The sequence below is a fragment of the Antedon mediterranea genome, chromosome 4 (genome assembly GCF_964355755.1).
Source record: "Antedon mediterranea chromosome 4, ecAntMedi1.1, whole genome shotgun sequence".
NCBI lineage: Eukaryota > Metazoa > Echinodermata > Crinoidea > Comatulida > Antedonidae > Antedon > Antedon mediterranea.
The window spans coordinates 7,765,911-7,784,404 of NC_092673.1; the positions used below are offsets into that span (position 1 = coordinate 7,765,911).

At 28.9% G+C, this 18,494-nt stretch overlaps 1 protein-coding gene across 2 annotated transcripts in view; it reads left to right on the plus strand.

Moving 5' to 3' along the window:
- LOC140046524 (target of rapamycin complex 2 subunit MAPKAP1-like) overlaps positions 1-17,650 on the plus strand; it is a 50,422-nt gene extending 32,772 nt beyond the window's left edge. For both annotated transcript variants that reach the window (XM_072091196.1, XM_072091197.1), the window contains exons 8-11: positions 10,933-11,040; positions 14,466-14,618; positions 15,175-15,315; positions 16,589-17,650. In XM_072091196.1, the coding sequence (XP_071947297.1) occupies positions 10,933-11,040; positions 14,466-14,618; positions 15,175-15,315; positions 16,589-16,782 (596 nt within the window). In that variant the 3' untranslated portion in view covers positions 16,783-17,650. The remainder of the gene's footprint in view (positions 1-10,932; positions 11,041-14,465; positions 14,619-15,174; positions 15,316-16,588) is intronic.
- The last annotated feature ends 844 nt before the right edge of the window (positions 17,651-18,494 follow it).

The following is an 18,494-nucleotide window of genomic DNA, read 5'->3' on the forward strand; positions in this document are numbered from 1 at the left end:
ACAGTAATTTAATAATATTTATTCAATTCCATGGTTATTAAATAATTGGTAAATTTAACACGTATACATGTAATAGTGAGGATGGTATGATGATGGTACTGATGCGCATTCATCCTTTCAGAAGGAACGATTGTTCTATTCAAAAAGGTGGATAACTATGTCTGTTGTACAGTAAAATCATATTTTTTAATCCGCTGCTTCAATCTTGAATCCAATGTCAATTGCTTGCTTATAGATCTACTGGTGGGTTTCTAGTCGCACAATATTTATGTCTACAACATCACACAACAATTAAACAAGCTGACCATGTAATAATAATAGTTAAAATGGGAGAAGATAAATGGACGGCACATGATCCAAACATCCAATCAAAATGTACTGGAGCTGTAGCTTTGTGGTTAACATGCTTGCCTTCAAATCCCAGGGTCCAGGGTTCAATCCTGACCTACTGTAGTGCCAGGGGTGTAATTGACTTTTTCTGCTCCACTCCCTAAGCCTAAAATAAGCTTGATAAATTATATAGTAATTGTTTATTCATCCTGTAATTGGTGAGTTGCTCGCTGTGGGATGCTTATGCAATTTTTATTTTTTAAATGACAAGAATAAAATTGGGTATATAATGCGTGTTAAATTGCAGTTGTCGTCCCCATGTTTTGTTTCATAAACCCACTACTATTTCTAGATGGACTGTTACTCAATAACATGCTCATCCGACTATATATCTTATTATTTTTAAATAGTTTAAATACATTTGCAGCATGTTATTTGTTAGTTTAAAAATGTAAACAAATACAATAAAATACATTTTTTATGACATGATGATAATATGATTGGATAAAAACAGTGAAAACCAGAAAATTCAATTCAAATTTACTATATTTAATGTGCACTTTTTTTTTAATACTGCATATTAAATTTAGCAATAAAGTAACAAAATCATATTTTAGTGCAATTTTTATCAGAGACTTTATTCAATGAAACCATATACGTAAAATGATATTACTAATTGAAGCATACAAACGTCAGCGTGTCGAGTTAACATTTGAGCCTGGGGTGGTAGCCTCATCAATTTCATATCTATCAGAGTATCAATTAATCTTCATCCATAATTTACTTTGTTAGTTAACTTGGCTGTAGGCTTACTTTTCAGTAGAAGATAACAACTTGGCAGCACCATTGTCAAGATGATTTTGACGATGAGAACGAAAAACAAAGATCGATATAAAAATATAATTGCTCTTCTTATAACTTATTTGGCAGAAAGCTTGAGTCAATTCATTTTGTTGTTATTGTTAAGAATAGTTGACAGTTCATTGGCTTTGTGAGTTCATCGGGGTTGAGTCGCCTTCCGTTTATGAGATGTTTTGTCGGGTAAAAAAAACTGGGATGTGAGCAAACTTTTACATCAAAATAGAGAATTAAATTAATATGTATATAATGGGAATTGAATGGTTTTAATTAATTTTCAATTCCACTGGGAATATGTATATTGGTTCAAGGATCAGAGGGCAGGATGAGAGAGTCCCTGAGGACAATTAAGGGAATAATCATGGAAAATCTTGAGTTCCAAGGAAATACTCCTGTTGATAGCCTCTTCACAATTTTTTTTTCCACAAGAATTTAATTTTAAATAAATCAGATTAGTCACATAGGCCTTAAACATTTTACATTTATTTTTGGAAAGTCGTATTTATGTCTAGCAGTAGTTTAAATCAAGGCTTTTCTAAATTATTAAATCACTTTTTTTTTTATTGGAACAAGTGAAAAATTACAATATAAGTTCAGATAATATATTCATAGACGTTTGGTTCAATATACTCATCCTCCTCTCTCGCTCCTGAGGACGATCAAAGAAACTCAAGGTGGTGTTCCACACAAACTTCATACCAACATGCTTGCTTTTTGTAAACTTTAAGAATTTTATTGAATGCGCAATTGAAATCAAACCAGTATTGTGGATTCTCTATAAAGTAATTTATTTTACAATTGGTTTTAACTGTGCAATAATTTTAAATCATTCATTCCTTTTTTTTTTTCAGATTTTAGCAATTATGTTTTTTTGTAATTTTTAAAAACTGTGTAATGCAACTCATTTCAGCTTCTGCTGCCAATTTGCAATATGTTTCTTATAGTTATACCTGAATAAATAAATAACGGAGCTACTCTGCAGGTAAAGCCAGAGCAGCTCTTTTTTATGAGGCCGGAGTCTATAGAAATTGGATGTTAATGATCATAAATATAAATACTGTGAAGTATTTTAGCTTAATAATAATTGGTCAGTTGTATTTCCCTACTCTAAAAACATTAAATATTTTGCAATGACAAAAAAAAAGATTTTTTTTTTTTTATTGCAATCACAGTAAATAGTTTACAAAAATAGCATCCCACTCAAGTAAACTTGTACAGTTTACTAAATTTTCATGATGTAAAAAATATATCTTTACAATTTACATCAAAAGCAACTGCATTAAAACATTAGTATTTTGAAATACTTTGTTACACAAATATTTATAAGATTAATTGATAAGATGATCTAAAACAAGCAGTTGGGAAAAGGTCGTTTTAGATTTTAGAAGCGGAAATAACTTAACCTTCTGCCTGCAATATTGCATCTTTGTAACTCAAGCCTAACCTGTGCTATATCAACGCAAATGAATCTTCTGCCTGGCCTGCTGTTGCTTAGCAATGGTAACCTTCCCATCATGCAAGTATGGTACTGTTGATTTAACTGAACATTGTGGAGTAAATAAAAGAGCAGGTTTTCATTGATATGTTATTGTTGAAGCTCTGGAAGCCAGTAAGGCACACAAACAAATTAATCTTCTGTTTATAATGAAGTCTACCATTTACCACAGACCTTTGTTAACTTTGCTCAAAATAGTAGAAAAGTTTATGTTATGATTGAAAGCAATGAACAAAGTCAAGAAGGCAGCAGTTATTAAAAGTTGTTTCTAAAAAAAGCTGGTGCCAGACATTTTAAATTTAAAGTGATTGGTAGTAAACATGAATGGGGCAGTGGAATGGGGTGTACAGTACTGCTTTTATATTAAATATTACATTCTTTTTATATAATAAATTATTATTTGAGACTACAGAATAAACTTTTTTTTCAAACATTGAGTTGTGAAACAGAACGAACATTTTTTTTTTCAAATTATGTACAAGATATTGACCTAGGCTTTAATATATCATAATTATTTATATCTACTTACAACACAAAGTAAAGTTACAGTATACAAATTGTATTATCCTTAGATAATATAATTCACTCTCATTGCCACATCCTTGTGATGAGACGTAAAGATGTTGGTTAATAAAGACATGGTACACTAATATATTGTACCAGTATCATGGTAGGCGCTGCAATGTGGCTGCCATGGGTCCATAGAGGAACTGATTTGAATATGAGTATGATTAATACTACATTTTTTACATAAATTTATCTTAATTATTATTGTATAAAAAAAACTTAAAAGCAATGTACTTTGGTGAATTATTTTATAAATGAAATATATAAACTTCTATTAACTTAGTTGAAAGCGAATCCAAGGATTTTGTTATGGAAATGATTAGAAGAAATATTAAATAATTTAGCCTTAGGTAATAAAAGCACTATTGTTGGGATAGAGAACATCATTCTATATTATATTGCCTAAGGGATGATTCTCGCAGACTTCCTCTGCAACATGAGATGTAATTCCATCTTCCTTACATTATAATTAAGTACTTATTACTGACATGCTTGAACCTGTGTTACATAATAGTAATGTACTATTAGTCGTTCATTTTCACTACTAAATATCATCCTTCAAATACTTCATTTGGAAGTCTACCAAAGAGGCTTTGATGGAGTTAATTTAATAAATTACTACAAAATGCAACTTTGTCAACTTTTCCTTACACTCACGGAAATTCAGAACTTATTTTGCTTCAGTTAAGATAGTTTAAGAGATTAAGTAAAAAAACTGTTATCCAAACTAATAACACCAGTACTTTTTAATCTTATCTTATCGACCAAAATGAAAGCAGTGCCTTTTCACAATGACCTAGCCTCCCAAATTAATAAAATGTGAATGCAGTGCATTAATTGAATACAAGTTTATGGAGAGGATAATTTTATGAATTGAAAGATCAACTGTTGTATTACATGGCTCCGCCTTATATAGTCCATTCAATCTTTTACAGTAACTTATGACAATATTTTTCCCATTCCACTCATAAACATTATTTATTATACCACGTTAAACAATACATTTGAACATTGATTCCTATTTGGTGTGCCATTCATAATTTCAGGTTTGTTTCTGTATGACTCGTTTAAACAATGCTTTCTCACCTGTTTTTTGATTTCCAATTACGTGCACCTTTTTTCGTACACCTGCGGTTCTTATACGTTCTTACCTTTCCTATAACATGCCTAATTGTGTTTGTACACTTAGCACAGCTGGGCACATAGCCTTTAGCCACGTATTTTTGCTTGGGAAACAGCAAGTCCAAGGATTTTTAACTCATTTGTATCAAACTTAATAGGAGTTAATTTACTTTAAATGCCACGAAATGTATTCATTTTTCTATCTTTATTTCTTTCTATATAATAAATGAGATTATTTGTAGTATTAAAGAATATTTAACTACACTATTATGCATGGTAATTTGTATTAAAGCATTTAGCAACCTGGGGATAAGTGCAACCGTGAGTATAAGTGCAACCCTGGGTATAAAGCAACCCAAAAATGTTCATTCAAAAAATGGTAAATGTGGCTTTTACTAACTAAGCTATAAAATATTATGTTGCAGTAATTTTTGGTAATTCATTCAATTATTAAACATATTAATTATGTCTTTATCTATTAAGCTACAAAAAGACAAAAATTAAATTAAATTACAGTAGTGACTTTACACTACCTTACAACATATAAATTATACTATATATATGTTGTTTGTTTCTATTGTTCCTAATGAGAAATTTCAATCTTCAAAATCCCTTTAATTCCTTGAGCTTTTTGATAGTTTCTGTATTTTGTGAAGTGAAAAAGTGCACAACCAATCAGAACTCAGGAAATTCGTTCAGGAGCGCTCATGTGAATCGAAAAGCTCAGCAGATATGCGATGGAAATGAAGATCGCACATTGTTTGTAAAGAGTAGCGCTATTTTTTTTCTCTGCAAACTTAGGGGAAAGTGGCTTTAAGAACTTTAAAATATACACACAATTTTCCCTTTTTTTAAGAGAAAGTACATTTTTAAATGATCTATTAGTGAAGCAAATAAACCTTCAATGTATTATAAATGGAAATGAAGTGATTACAGTTTCCTATTGAACTTAGCTTCTTTTCCCGCTCGCATCCTTTATGAAAATAAATGGCATAATTAAATTAAGATCATAGCCATTTGATTATTTTAGTACGAGACAGAAAGTCATGAATATAACATTAAAAGTCTGAATGTACAGTTAAATGTTTGTACAAAAAAAATATTTGCACAAATAATCTAATTCACAATTCTCAGTTATCAATATAATTTGAAAAGCAATGTGTGTTTAATTTTTCCTTATGTGTATCACATTAAGACATGGGTACTGTATGTCAACGGTTTTCTGCCAGTTACTTGGCTAATAGTATAAACCCTTGGTTCGAACCTTATTGGATCCGACGCTTAGTTTATTTTTGAATAGAATATATAGTTTCAGTTAGTTGTGGAGTTGTGGCTTGGTGGTTATGATGCTTGTCTACCACTCCAAGGGTCCTGGGTTCAAGTCCCGTCACATGTCAGGATTTTTTCTAAGGACCAAATTACTCCACTCCCAAAGACTTGTAATAAGACTTTGTTTATGTAGAGCATCTTGTGTATGTTTGTCTTGTGAACCTCTGAGGGTCCCTAATGATCAGCAATAGCGGGATGGACCACCCTCATTAAATATGGTTAGAAACATCAGTTATCTTGCAAACTCTCAGATTTTCAAAGTAAAATGTAGAATAAGAAAGATACGTACATTTCTTTCTTTTTTAGCAAATAAATTAATGATAGCAGATGATCAAATTTGTATATAGTATTTGGTATTGGTGATTTATTTATATTTATTTATTAACAATATTTAACCAGGGTGGCCCAATCAGTCAAAAAGACTGGTCTCCCTTGGTGCCCTGGGTACAATAGTACATTTTAAACTAAAATAAAAAAATAACAGTAACACAATAAAACTTAAACTACAGTAATGTTCAAGATTAATGTAAATAATTATGAATTTAGATAGAGTTAATACATTTAAATGTCTTGGTGTAGTTATTGATGACCAGTTAACCTGGCATGACCATGTGAAATCTGTATCCAAGAAGGTATGGATACAGATTTCACATGGTCATGCCAGGTTAACTGGTCATCAATAACTACACCAAGACATTTAAATGTATTAACTCTATCTAATTCATAATTATTTACATTAATCTTGAAATCATGATATAAAACAATTGGCATATTTAAGTACACCTTTGTGTTTTGTATTCAAATGTTAAACATTAATTAGTGTAAGTCCTAAATTGAATCCACCAAATTAGAGAAATCCACTATTTCTATAGAAATTTATTTTACTAATGTTGTGGTATAATTAGCTTAATTTACAGATTTTGGTTCGATCAGCTTTTTATATTAAGAAATGGTTTTGAAAAATACTGAATTTTAAACATTTACAAAAAAAATTGAATAATTTTTTTTAAAATTAGAAATAATGTTATTAAATTACTTTATATTGATAGATAAAATTAAATTTAGTCTATTAATTATACGTGGATACATCTTCATTTTTTATTATTCACAAATTAACTAAAGGATCTTAATGACCAATCAGAGGTTCTCAATGGACAATCATTACTTCACAAATCCCATGATTTGGGTGAGAAATATTTCCCTTGGGTTAGATCTCCCATGTAGTCATCTGCTAATATATTAGCCTGACAAAATAGCCAAAAGCACTTAAGTCAAAGGTCAAAGGGCTATTGCCTTACAGAACATTAACCCTGTTAATGAGCTACTACAGTATTCCCTAGTGTCAAATTAATTATAACTTTCTTTCTCATCAGATTTTGAAATGTACTGGGGTTTAATTTAGACTATGGTACATTGATTGAATGATTGTTTTATCCTTTTTTAATTACAGCAGAATCCCTTTAAGGGGACACCTTGGGGACCAAACAAAGTTTCTTCATAATATATTTGTTTTTTTGTATGTATAAAACATTGCCTCTCCTTTGATTCATGGGAAAGTGGATTCTTAATTAGGTGTTTGCAAAAGGAAGGGTTCTAATTGCATCACTTCATGAATTAATTCTTTCTTGATGGTAAAATATCAATAATAATTTATATATAATGTATAATATTAATAATAATGTGTGCTGTATTGTTTTCTATTCGAGATCCTGCTTTGTAAAATTATGTGATGAGTACGTTTTTTCTATGATAATTTCTACAGTATCAAAGTAACTTTTCATCAGTACCAAGTAAAATTGGTCAGATGTTTTGCCCTACTCTGATGTAATGAGCATTACAACATCATAAGCACATTTGTAATAAAAAGAATTAAAAAAATCTCATATGCATCCTAAAGTTTGAAGGTCTAGTTTTAAAGCCAATATTTTAGCTTTAAAAACATATTTTTATGAATATTAATAAAATAACACTGCATTTTCTCACAGGTCATCTTTCATTTTATGTTTCATAATAACTTGTCATTCTGTTTTTAATTTGCATCACCTTCTTTCCATTTGCAAGGTGTCGAACAGTCAAAATGTTTTCATGCCGATATTATTTGAAATTGACAGAAATTAAAATCTTTAATTTGCAAAAAAAAAAATGTAACAAAATAATTCAGCTGTTGTTTATCAAAGAGATGCCTTTAGCCAAGTTCTCATCAAATTTAAAGATGTCTTCAAATACATTTCCTGCTGATAGATTAAATTGACTAAATGACCAGGCCACATATATATCTACTGTACCCTACAGAGTTTAATCATTCTGAGACATATAGTTTTATCTATTTCTATATTTTTTTTTAACTGAAAGGAAATGGGGTGGGGTGGGGGGGGGGGGAGGGGCATAACAATCTGACTCATAACACTTTTCAACTAAGATGGTTGATATATAAATATGGTAATACAGTATACAAAATCCTTTAGCCTTGTCCACACTATACTTTATGTGACAACAAAATGTAATGCCATGTTTGGCACATCACACTTTTTTTGTTGAACTAGTTTGATAGTCTAGACAGAGCTTTATGCCCCCTTTTCCACATTTACAAAGTTTGGCTATATGAAGTTAACATAAGTCAATGACTACCAAAAGTCTGAAGAGAAGATCGTTATTTCAGAAGAAAAAAGGAACACAAATTAGAAATGTAAAAAAATTGTGTATACTGAAATTTACAAGCTAGTATCCAAAGTTGATATTCTTGTTTCACATTATTAGAGAACTTTTTACATACAACAATCTTGTACATCATTCATCTGCAAGCCAATTCAATTAATATCTACTAGAAATTTAATTATAAATTTTATGAACTTGCTTTACAAAATTTTAAGAAATTTACAATCCGTTTGGAATTAAATGTTGGCTGTATCTTTTATCTGCTGACAAATAGACAAAAAAATTCAGATTACATTTTAACCAACAATACAAGGTAAAATTAAGAGTTCCTGTGAGGGATGATATTAAGAGAGTTAATGATGAGTGGGATTTGTTTAACACAATGCCAGTAGAGTTTACAATCATGTCTAAGGAACAGATTTGTTTCAGAACAGGTGGATAGAAGTTCATGTTTTAATAAACACAAAAATGAATGATAGAATAAAAAATGATTACATTTCTTTAAAATTGTTTTTAAAATGTATAGTGTTTGTATTAAGATTTGATTAAAGGTTGGTCAAGATTTGTTATAAGTTTAGTTTTTCTATTTGAAATTATTATTTTTTGGTGAAACAAACACTTATTAAAATGGCTGTTTTTTCTTAATCAGTGCATTTGGTAACAAACAAACTTTCTGACCACAACATTGTAAATCTCACAATTGTTCTGAAATCTATGATAACCCACATCATGTATTTTGTATTTATATCTCAATGCCAATTCCTTTATGAGCATGTGCAGATGTTAGTTATGCTCTAATGCTTTTGTTGTACACTCGGAAGTCTCCATTGATTGATGCGTAATTAGTAAACCAAGGTACAAATTACACCTATGTAATGTAACAGTTTAATTAATTAAATGATGTTTGTGTAATTTTACAATAATAATTAATAGTAGTATTTAAAATTCTAAAAAATGTCACTACGAATAATTATCCAGGTGATAAATAACAATGGTATATTACATAAATGATTTAATTACACCTGTCATTAAATCCCTACTGTACCTGATCTATAATTCCAAACAAATGATTTTGTGTTGTTTTTTAAGAAGTAGGAATGCTTTTTCATATTAGGCTGAGTGAAGCTGTGTTCATGCACTAGAGTTTAAACTCTGTTTATGTGTGAACTATCATATTCTCCATTTTGTTAACAATATTATCATTGATGTACATCTGATGTAACTATAACTTTTTATTTTATTTTTTTATTTTACCACATTAATACTTTTTTTCTGACAATGTTGAAGTAAAAAGAGCTTTAATTAAGTCCCCTTTTAACAATTTATGATATAAAGTCTTTTTCACTTGGCAATAAAATACAACCAAGAGTTCATGAACTTAATATATATTTAAAACTTCCGTTAACTTATGTGTATAACATGTATATATTAATTCTCAAACCCTCATAAAAAATGATAGTAAGAAGTTCGGAAGTCATATAACTGTATGTTTAATGTTTCTACTGGTAGTTTTTATAGTTTTTGTGAACAAAAAATTTTTTGCTACAGAATGTATGTATATCTAGTATAAAGCTTTGTCTACACTATCAAACTTTATGTGGCAACAAAATGTGATGTGCCCATATATGGACATGATGATGTTATATCAATTACCATATTTGGGCATATCGCCACCATCTTTGGAGAAATATCACACTTTTTTGTCAAACTAATTTGATAGTGTAGACAAAGCTTAAACATGATCAGTAGATTAATTTTTTGTTTATATAAGTAAATTCAACTTATTTATGGAACAATTATCAAAATAAAATTATTGAATTGATTATTGAATAAAATGATGTTACTTGATTATCTTTCCATGTTTTATTTTATGAATGAAACAAAATTAAACAAAATATTGAGAAAGAAAACCATGTGTAAACAGTAAACAGTTAATTGATTATAATGCAGACAATTATTTACTTAAAACAAAACAAAATGTTATAGCTGATTTTATAAATATATGTATTTTTGTTTCTCTTTTGTAGCGAATTCACTAACTTGTATTTCTTTTTTAGTTTTTATCTTGATCAAATTATTTAAATTATATTCTGTACATAGTAAAATCTATTTTGAAAATCCTAAAATATAAATGAGTATTTTATTATTATTTTCATAAATTTTTTCTTTATTGTCTTTATTATAATATACTCTTCTTTGTCTTGACAATCATCAAATTCTCTGTATTTTTTTTTTTTTTGCCTCTTTTTTTTTTCAAATGTTTTTTTATGAAAAAAAAAAAGAAAAGAGAAATTGAAAACAAATTAAAATTGTTGTGATTGCTTATAATGTATTATTGATGATTCATTGGTTAAAAAAGATAATAATATATCACTGGACAGATAAACAAATATGATATGGTGAAAATGACTCTTGGATATATTTATAGATTTTTCAAATCATTATTTTCTACTCATTTCCAACCATCAATCAGTGCATTGATAAATTGCCTATACCAAGTTCTATCAGTATATCGATTAAAACTATAATTAGAAGTTTCAGGGTTTTTGTTTGACTGTTTTAATTCTTCTTATCAGGTCCCCATTATACTTTGGAAAAAGAGAGTTCCCCAGGAGAGAAGGTTGATATGGATTCCTCCTTACAAGATATGAACACCCTGAACTTTGTATTAGTTAGAGAACATAGTAAGTAAATCCACATTACTTTTCAATTTACTTTTCATTATATTTCCTATTATGCAACTCTCAAACTAATATTAACTTTCTTTGATTTGTATCTGTTGTGATTTGTAATTTTAACCTGTCTAAAATCCTTTTAACCCCTCATAATCACAACTCTCTGGAGGCCTGCATTTTTACATTAAAACAATCAGTGACATTGAAAAGGAACATTATCTTTTTATATACATTTCTCAATGTTGGTCTTTGTTACAAGAGTTTGTCCATTCACATTAAAAATGTACCTTTTTTATACACTTTTCTCTTTGTTCCAAACAATTTTTTTTCAATCTCATTTTAAACAATTTATACAATTCTTGTGCAATTTTTGTTAATGCTCTTTAAAGGAATGGAAGATAGTAAATTGGTTTTTGGTTGTAGTAAATGAACTAAAAGTAATAGCTCAAAGATGTATTGACCCCCTGAATATGCAATTTTAATGTTACATAATAGTTATTCTCTAAAACCAAAAATTGGTTTAAGAAAATATTTACCCTAAATTAATGTTTAAAGAAAAAATGGTCAAATTGGCTGTTAGACAATTTGTTTTGGTTGAATTTAATTTAACTTTGTCTTTTTATAAGTGAAAATATTGGATTTATTGGAATATTCAAAGTCTGATTTTATTAATCTTCATTTGTTTATGTTTTTGGGGGCAGTATAGTATGTTCAATTTATAATGTATACAGGCTATATAACTTTCTTTTTAATTAATCATAATATAACAAACAAAAATAGTGTTGTAATACAGTAAAAAGTGACTCTTTTGTTCAGTTTTCATGTTTTATAAGATTGATTTAAAACTGCCCACAGCATGTTGAAAGTGGGTTAAGTTTTTAAACTTCCAAGATCACCTTTATCAAATAAAAACCGATTCTAAACAAAACGAAACTGGTTTATTTAAAACTAATATTGAAATTAAATTGATATTAGATTTTATATTGGAGATATAACAATTTATATCTTTGATTATCTTTGGTAAATTTATGATTTACTTTCACATAAATCTTATTTTTAATATACGTCAGTATCTGTATAATTGAAGAAAAAAAATCTAAGAATTGTAGATATAAATCATTGAATTGTAAAAGAAATATATGCGTTGGTCTTGAGTTAATTTACTGAAAGTGAAAAGAAATCACAAACATGCCATTTTCATTGTTTTCAATACTATTTCAATTATTGAGAGTTTTTTAACACAGTAGAAATCATAGCGTGCCATTTCCTCTACCTCTGGCAGTTATATATATGAAAGTTGCCGTTGGTTTTCCACTGAATAGTGTCTGCTAGCGGGTATCTTCCCACTAATGATAACGTATTGTGATGAATGTCATTAATATCAAGTTGCTGTTGCATATTGCCTTTTGTTTGTGCAATTTCTCCAATCGCATATAATAATGTAACTTTAAGAATAGTCTTTTATGGGTGGGAATTTGCTGAAGGGTACTAATATTTATAGTACAATTCTTTTGTTATTCTAACGTTAATAGATATTTTGTATTATGTGAATTTAATATTCTTTTGTATTTATTCGTTTAATTTCCATTTAGTTTGCAAATCTCTCTCACAAATTACCTGTAAAGTGAGTGATTCAATGAAAATAGAAATAAAAAAGAACAATACATTTCAAAATAATAGCTTATAAATCTTACTTGAAGATTGAGGTTTAGGAAAACCAATGTTTGCAATATAAATTTTAAAATAAAATACTAGTGATGTTTTTGTTTGATCTGTTATATTTCTGTTTGATTTGCAGTCGGCTCTTAATGCTTTGTTTGTTGTTATTTTTCATTAGACCAGCTTTTGTTTGAAAGAATTTCTATATTTACGTTTAATACAACAATATTTTTTCCTGTTGCAGCACTGCAACAATTTAACCAACCTCTAATAATCATCAGCTCTGTCGCCACCATAGCATCGTTTCAGCTCAATCGCTACGTGAGCAGTGCCGATTATTCTGATGTCCTTTTATACATTTTTTTGTAATGTACTAGTCACCAAATAGAATTATTACATTACTATGGTTTTTATGTCATTAAAGTTGTCTGATATTACTAGATTGCTTTTTATACATCCTTTTTCATTGCCAATTTTGCTCTCATAAACTGTTTGTGGTAATTTAATTTTCATTCAAGGTTTTTTTTGTATTATCTTAGTATCCCAACAAACAAAAACATTATCAATAAACCCAGATGTTTCAAAATGTATCATAAAGACGACAGACCAAGAAACCATCCAATTAATTACAATTTTAACTCATGTTAATAAATAAATTCTAAATTTAAATTTTAAAGTAAGTTTTTATTATATTCTCATCCAAACGAGAATTACAAGAAAATATATTTAGCCATGTAAATCTTTGATGTTAATTTATTTTAGCTTTTGGTATTTCTGTTCTTAAAGATGACATCATATTATTTGTTATTTATTTGGTGTTCTTCCAATTTAAAAAGCAATTCCAGGAAGTTAAAAAAGAATACATAAAAATCAAGAGGATTTAATAAAAAAAAATGTATATAATTTAACCACAAAAAAACACAATTGTAGGTCTAGGTTATTGAGATTGTGATTGTACTCTGGACATTGCACTATAAAAAATACCAAACATGATCATGACAATTTCTAATCCAGAGAATAATTATATATATACACAAACTGATTTCATTCCATAAATGGGTATGATATTACCTTACACCTATTCTAGAGATTATATGATATTCTATAATAGTTTCAAGGGTAGAATATATTCACAAGGGGCTAATGCTTTCTCTTGTATTACATTTTTTTCAACCTTGTTTATTAGCAAAAATGGTATATTAATGTATTTACACAATGAAATACTGTACACAAACTGTTACAGATATGTGATAGAATAAAATATTTCGCCATTAATTATGTCATCAGGAATATTATGTCATTCCTGATGATGACATAGAAAATGAAATATTAAATCCCATCATAATGGCATGTAAAGGTACTGTACATGCAATACACATAAAGTGTTCTGCTGTTACATGTATTTTTAGTCAAGTACTGTAGCTAAACGGTTTAGGGCAGGGGTGTCTCAGACTAACCATAATATCGGCACTGGTTCCTTCAGTTACATTACGGTGGTAGAACAAAGTCTACTCAAATTATTGACTTATAAAAAAACCTGATTGGTGTGCATCTTTCAAAAGAGTAGGGGATCCCCCCGGTGTACTGGTGCATATGCTCGGCTGAGGCTATGAATAGTTGACCTCAGATCGACAGCACCCGACAACATTATTCATGAGTGTCTAGAATAATAAAAATCTATTTTTTATTTTTTAATGGCTAAATCACTTACTCATCCTTTATTACAGTAGAATTTCTAAATACTTTTAGAAAATGTGACTTGTTATATTCTCTAGGTAAACGGGAATCAATATCTTTTATCCATGAGAGTCGTAGTAATTCTCAAGTTACGTGCGAGACAACGTTAGTTCCTAGTTCACAGTACAAATCCTACCGAATTCAAATGCTTCATAAAAACGTGCTCAGACCACCCTCTGGTGTAGATTTTGGTAAGTTTTTTTGTTTAATTCAGATTAAATTTATTATCATAATATACATAATAAAAAACATACAATGAAACTGTATCAGCTCAAAGAGTATACTATTCGTATACTATTCATAGCCTTATGGCAGACAGAAAAAGTAAAGCTTTTGATCAGCTAGTTATGGCGTTATCTATTTTATATGTGACTTGTTTGTGTTCGTCCCACTTTTATTTCATCAATTTTTAAAATATTGAAATACATTTTAAGACATAACCACAATGATTCAATCATTTATCTTTTAAAAATGGTTGGTTGCATTTTTCAACAATACAAAATAAACAAACAAAATATCACCAACATCGATTCTGGCCACATTTTTGTTAACCTTTTCTTCGTTTATTAAAAACTCACATTTGATGAGTATTTCCAACTCAGAAATAAACATCCTATGGGCACTTTACAATCAAATTATATTCACGAAGATCACAGACATTGATTGCTACAGTAAGAATTAAAAAATATAAAGAAAAAATACTACATAATAGTAGATTGTGATTTTGTTTTTCTTTTTACTACTTAGGTTTATCAGCAGAGAAAATTGAAATAGTACCTATAATGCAAATGAAGACAAAAACCTCTAAGTTATGGAATAAGCAAAAAGCATACTCAATAAGTTCTGATAAATTAGCAGATTGCTTAATAGTACATGAAGGCAAAACAGGTAAATACTTTAAAAACTATTTTAGTTGGACATGATTGCCTCACACAATTACGATTAGGCCAGCGTATTCACAACCTATCAAGGTTTCTCTAAATCGCTGGTGCATGCAGTGGGGTTTTCCATTTTTAACAAATATTTCTTGCTGTATTTATGACGAGTTACCGGTAACTGAATTTGAACTACAGAAAGTTTGGATACCTTATACAGTATAGATATTTTATAGGGCCTATGGAAAGCCCCGTCTAATGAAACACATAGCACTTTGGTTTGTACTGTATTCTTTTAAATCTTGTATAACGCAGCATACGCCAATGACAAATTTTTCATAAATCGGGATACCTAGTCTGAATCGTCATAGTATGCAACTAATCAGTTACATTCTTGTTGTTTTGCAACCAAAATAATAAAAATGTATCTCATCTATTTAGATTTACAACATGATTTCTATCATATTTGTCCTTGTAAAAATTAACTAAATAAACTAAACGTTAAATGTATATTTGTTAGCTCTTGACATTTGAGCCCAATGTCATGAATGTTTTAAAAATACTATTTCCTAAGGCAATATTTATGATATCCATTTTCAATTCTTATGTGGCCAGTAAAATGATATTGATGTACTTTTCAATTCAAAATACAGTAAAAATGAATTATTATATCATATCAGATTTCCTTATTTTAGATATTGATAGTGTAAACTATTGGAACAAAAATGTTATTTAAAATATGTCTATCTATTTAAAGTAAAACAAAGAACATGACTACTTTACTATAAAAAAATCCAATTTATAATAAATAAGTGGCCGCAGACCCTTTACAACTTTATAATGATTCTCCCCCCCCCACCTCCTATATTGACCAGCAAAAATTTGTTTTGACAATCCAACTTCTAAACAAAATCTAAAGCGTGGTTCCCACTAGCGACGCAACACAAGGACGTAACGCAACGCAAGTGAATTGACCAATCAAAAGCGATGGCTTATTCGTTTGTGATTGCTAACTGTCTATAACTTGGCTTGTCATTGGTTAAAACGCTTGCGTTGCGTTTACGTCCTTGCGCTACGTTCTAGTGGAAACCAAGCTTTACAATTAAAAAGAATTACAGCACCTGATATGAATGGTACAAAATATCAGACATAAGTACAAAAATATTTGTCGAAACTTTCATTTTGGACACTTTTTTTAGACCTACAAGTATCTTCTTTATTAGTTAATGTGAAATGTGTATTATGAATTTCACTTTTAATTTTGTTAAATATTTTTTTCTATATAGGGAAATCTGTTTTCAGACTTGTGTACCTTGCAACAAGTCGTGACTTCAAGTATCATGAATTTGAATCAAAATCATCAGATATAAAAGAAATAGTAGCAAAAATTCAACAAATCCTTGATTTACGATACAGCCAAGTTCGACGAGATTACCTGTATGTGCTAAGCAAAAAGCAACAGAAGAAACAAGAAAAGTAAAGATGATAAAGAAGGAGATACATTTTGGAAAAAGGAAACCTTGCAATTATTATAATAATCTTCATAAATGTACATGATAATTCTTTTTTGTATATAAATATTATTTTTATAAAAGAAAATAAATCAATAAATGACATCAAAATGGACACTGGCAAACAAGTAACAATTTTGGGAATGACACATATATAATTTGCTAGAAACAAACATGTTGGACCATTTTGTAAAATGTGTGAGAAGAAATACTTGAAACTAGCTAAAATAAAGTGATGAAAGAGTATTTTTAACCAGAAATTTCAAAAAATAATCTTAATAATTTGAAACATAACTAGAAAGAATATTACAAATGACATTTATCTTTTATTGAGAAAGTAGTTACAACCATTCAAACCTAAAAAACAACATTATTTAATGATTTTGTTTCTGGAAGCAGGACAGATGCCAATTTGAACTAAATAAATGACAAATTGCTGTTTTGCGTTCTAATTTTAAAATATAAAAAATTACTCTAAAAGCAATAAATACTTGTAAATGTGTATAAGAAAGAAGTATCAAACTGCTATATTGGTGGTCTGATTCCGAGTAAAATATATCACGCATTTATCATTAGTGAGAACAACATTTAAAAAGAAAATAGAAGTTTTGACAGTTTCATTAAAAACCACAGATGTGTACTACTAAAAGAAATTGGTACAAACAAATTTATACTAATTGTTCATAATTTGATTGTTAACCTGGCAACAAACCATTACTTTTTCAGGGATGTTTATTATTTAAAAACTATGATACAATAATCAATTAATAATGTACATTATGTACGGCATTAAAAAAAGACTGCCAAAATTTGTTTTAGTAGCTTTGCCCCTTTTCTAATGTTCAATTCAATTCACATTTATTTACTCATCGTTTATAAATATAGTTTCATAGCATAAATGATGGCAAGGATCCTGCATAGAGAAGTTTACACTTCTGTTTTCGCAGGACCCTTTTACATAAAAAACATAAAACAATAAACACAACATAATAGATACAAAATAAAAAAAAAAAAAAAAAAACATTTCCTATATATATTTTAGAGTTGTTCATCATCAAAAAGCGATACTGTTTTTCTAACATGATTATTTATACATTTTGTCTTAAAAAATAAGATATTCAGTTTATTACTTCCAGTACATGTGGATTCTTTCTATATATATTATAGCAAAAGTATGAATACATATACGGTAATATAAAACAGGCTATGTGTGTATACTCGCACACACCAACACAACGCATAATATATGCATCTATTCTATATTTTATGAGTGAAGCATTTTAAGTTCTGTAATTCGATAAAATGTCTCTTTTTACATATTTTTTTAGTATTTTATAATTTTTGTTAACAATATCTAAGTGATTTCTACAGAGCTCGTTCCATAGTTTCGGTCCGTGAATACTGATAAAATGTTGACCAGACGTTAACCTAGAGTATGGTTGTTTTACGCTACAAATATTTCGAAGATTGTGGGTAGTATTTTCGTTTCTTTTGAATATCATTTGGATTCGTCTGGGTAAAACATTGCTTTTAAATGTTGTGATGAACAAGTCTATGCTCATTTTATAATTAAACCATTCCAATGTGTATATTAGGAAAATAGAATTCCTAAATACAGTATCACCTGTGATGAAAATGTAATGCTGTATCACACAACTTTCCTATGATAATGAACAAATTA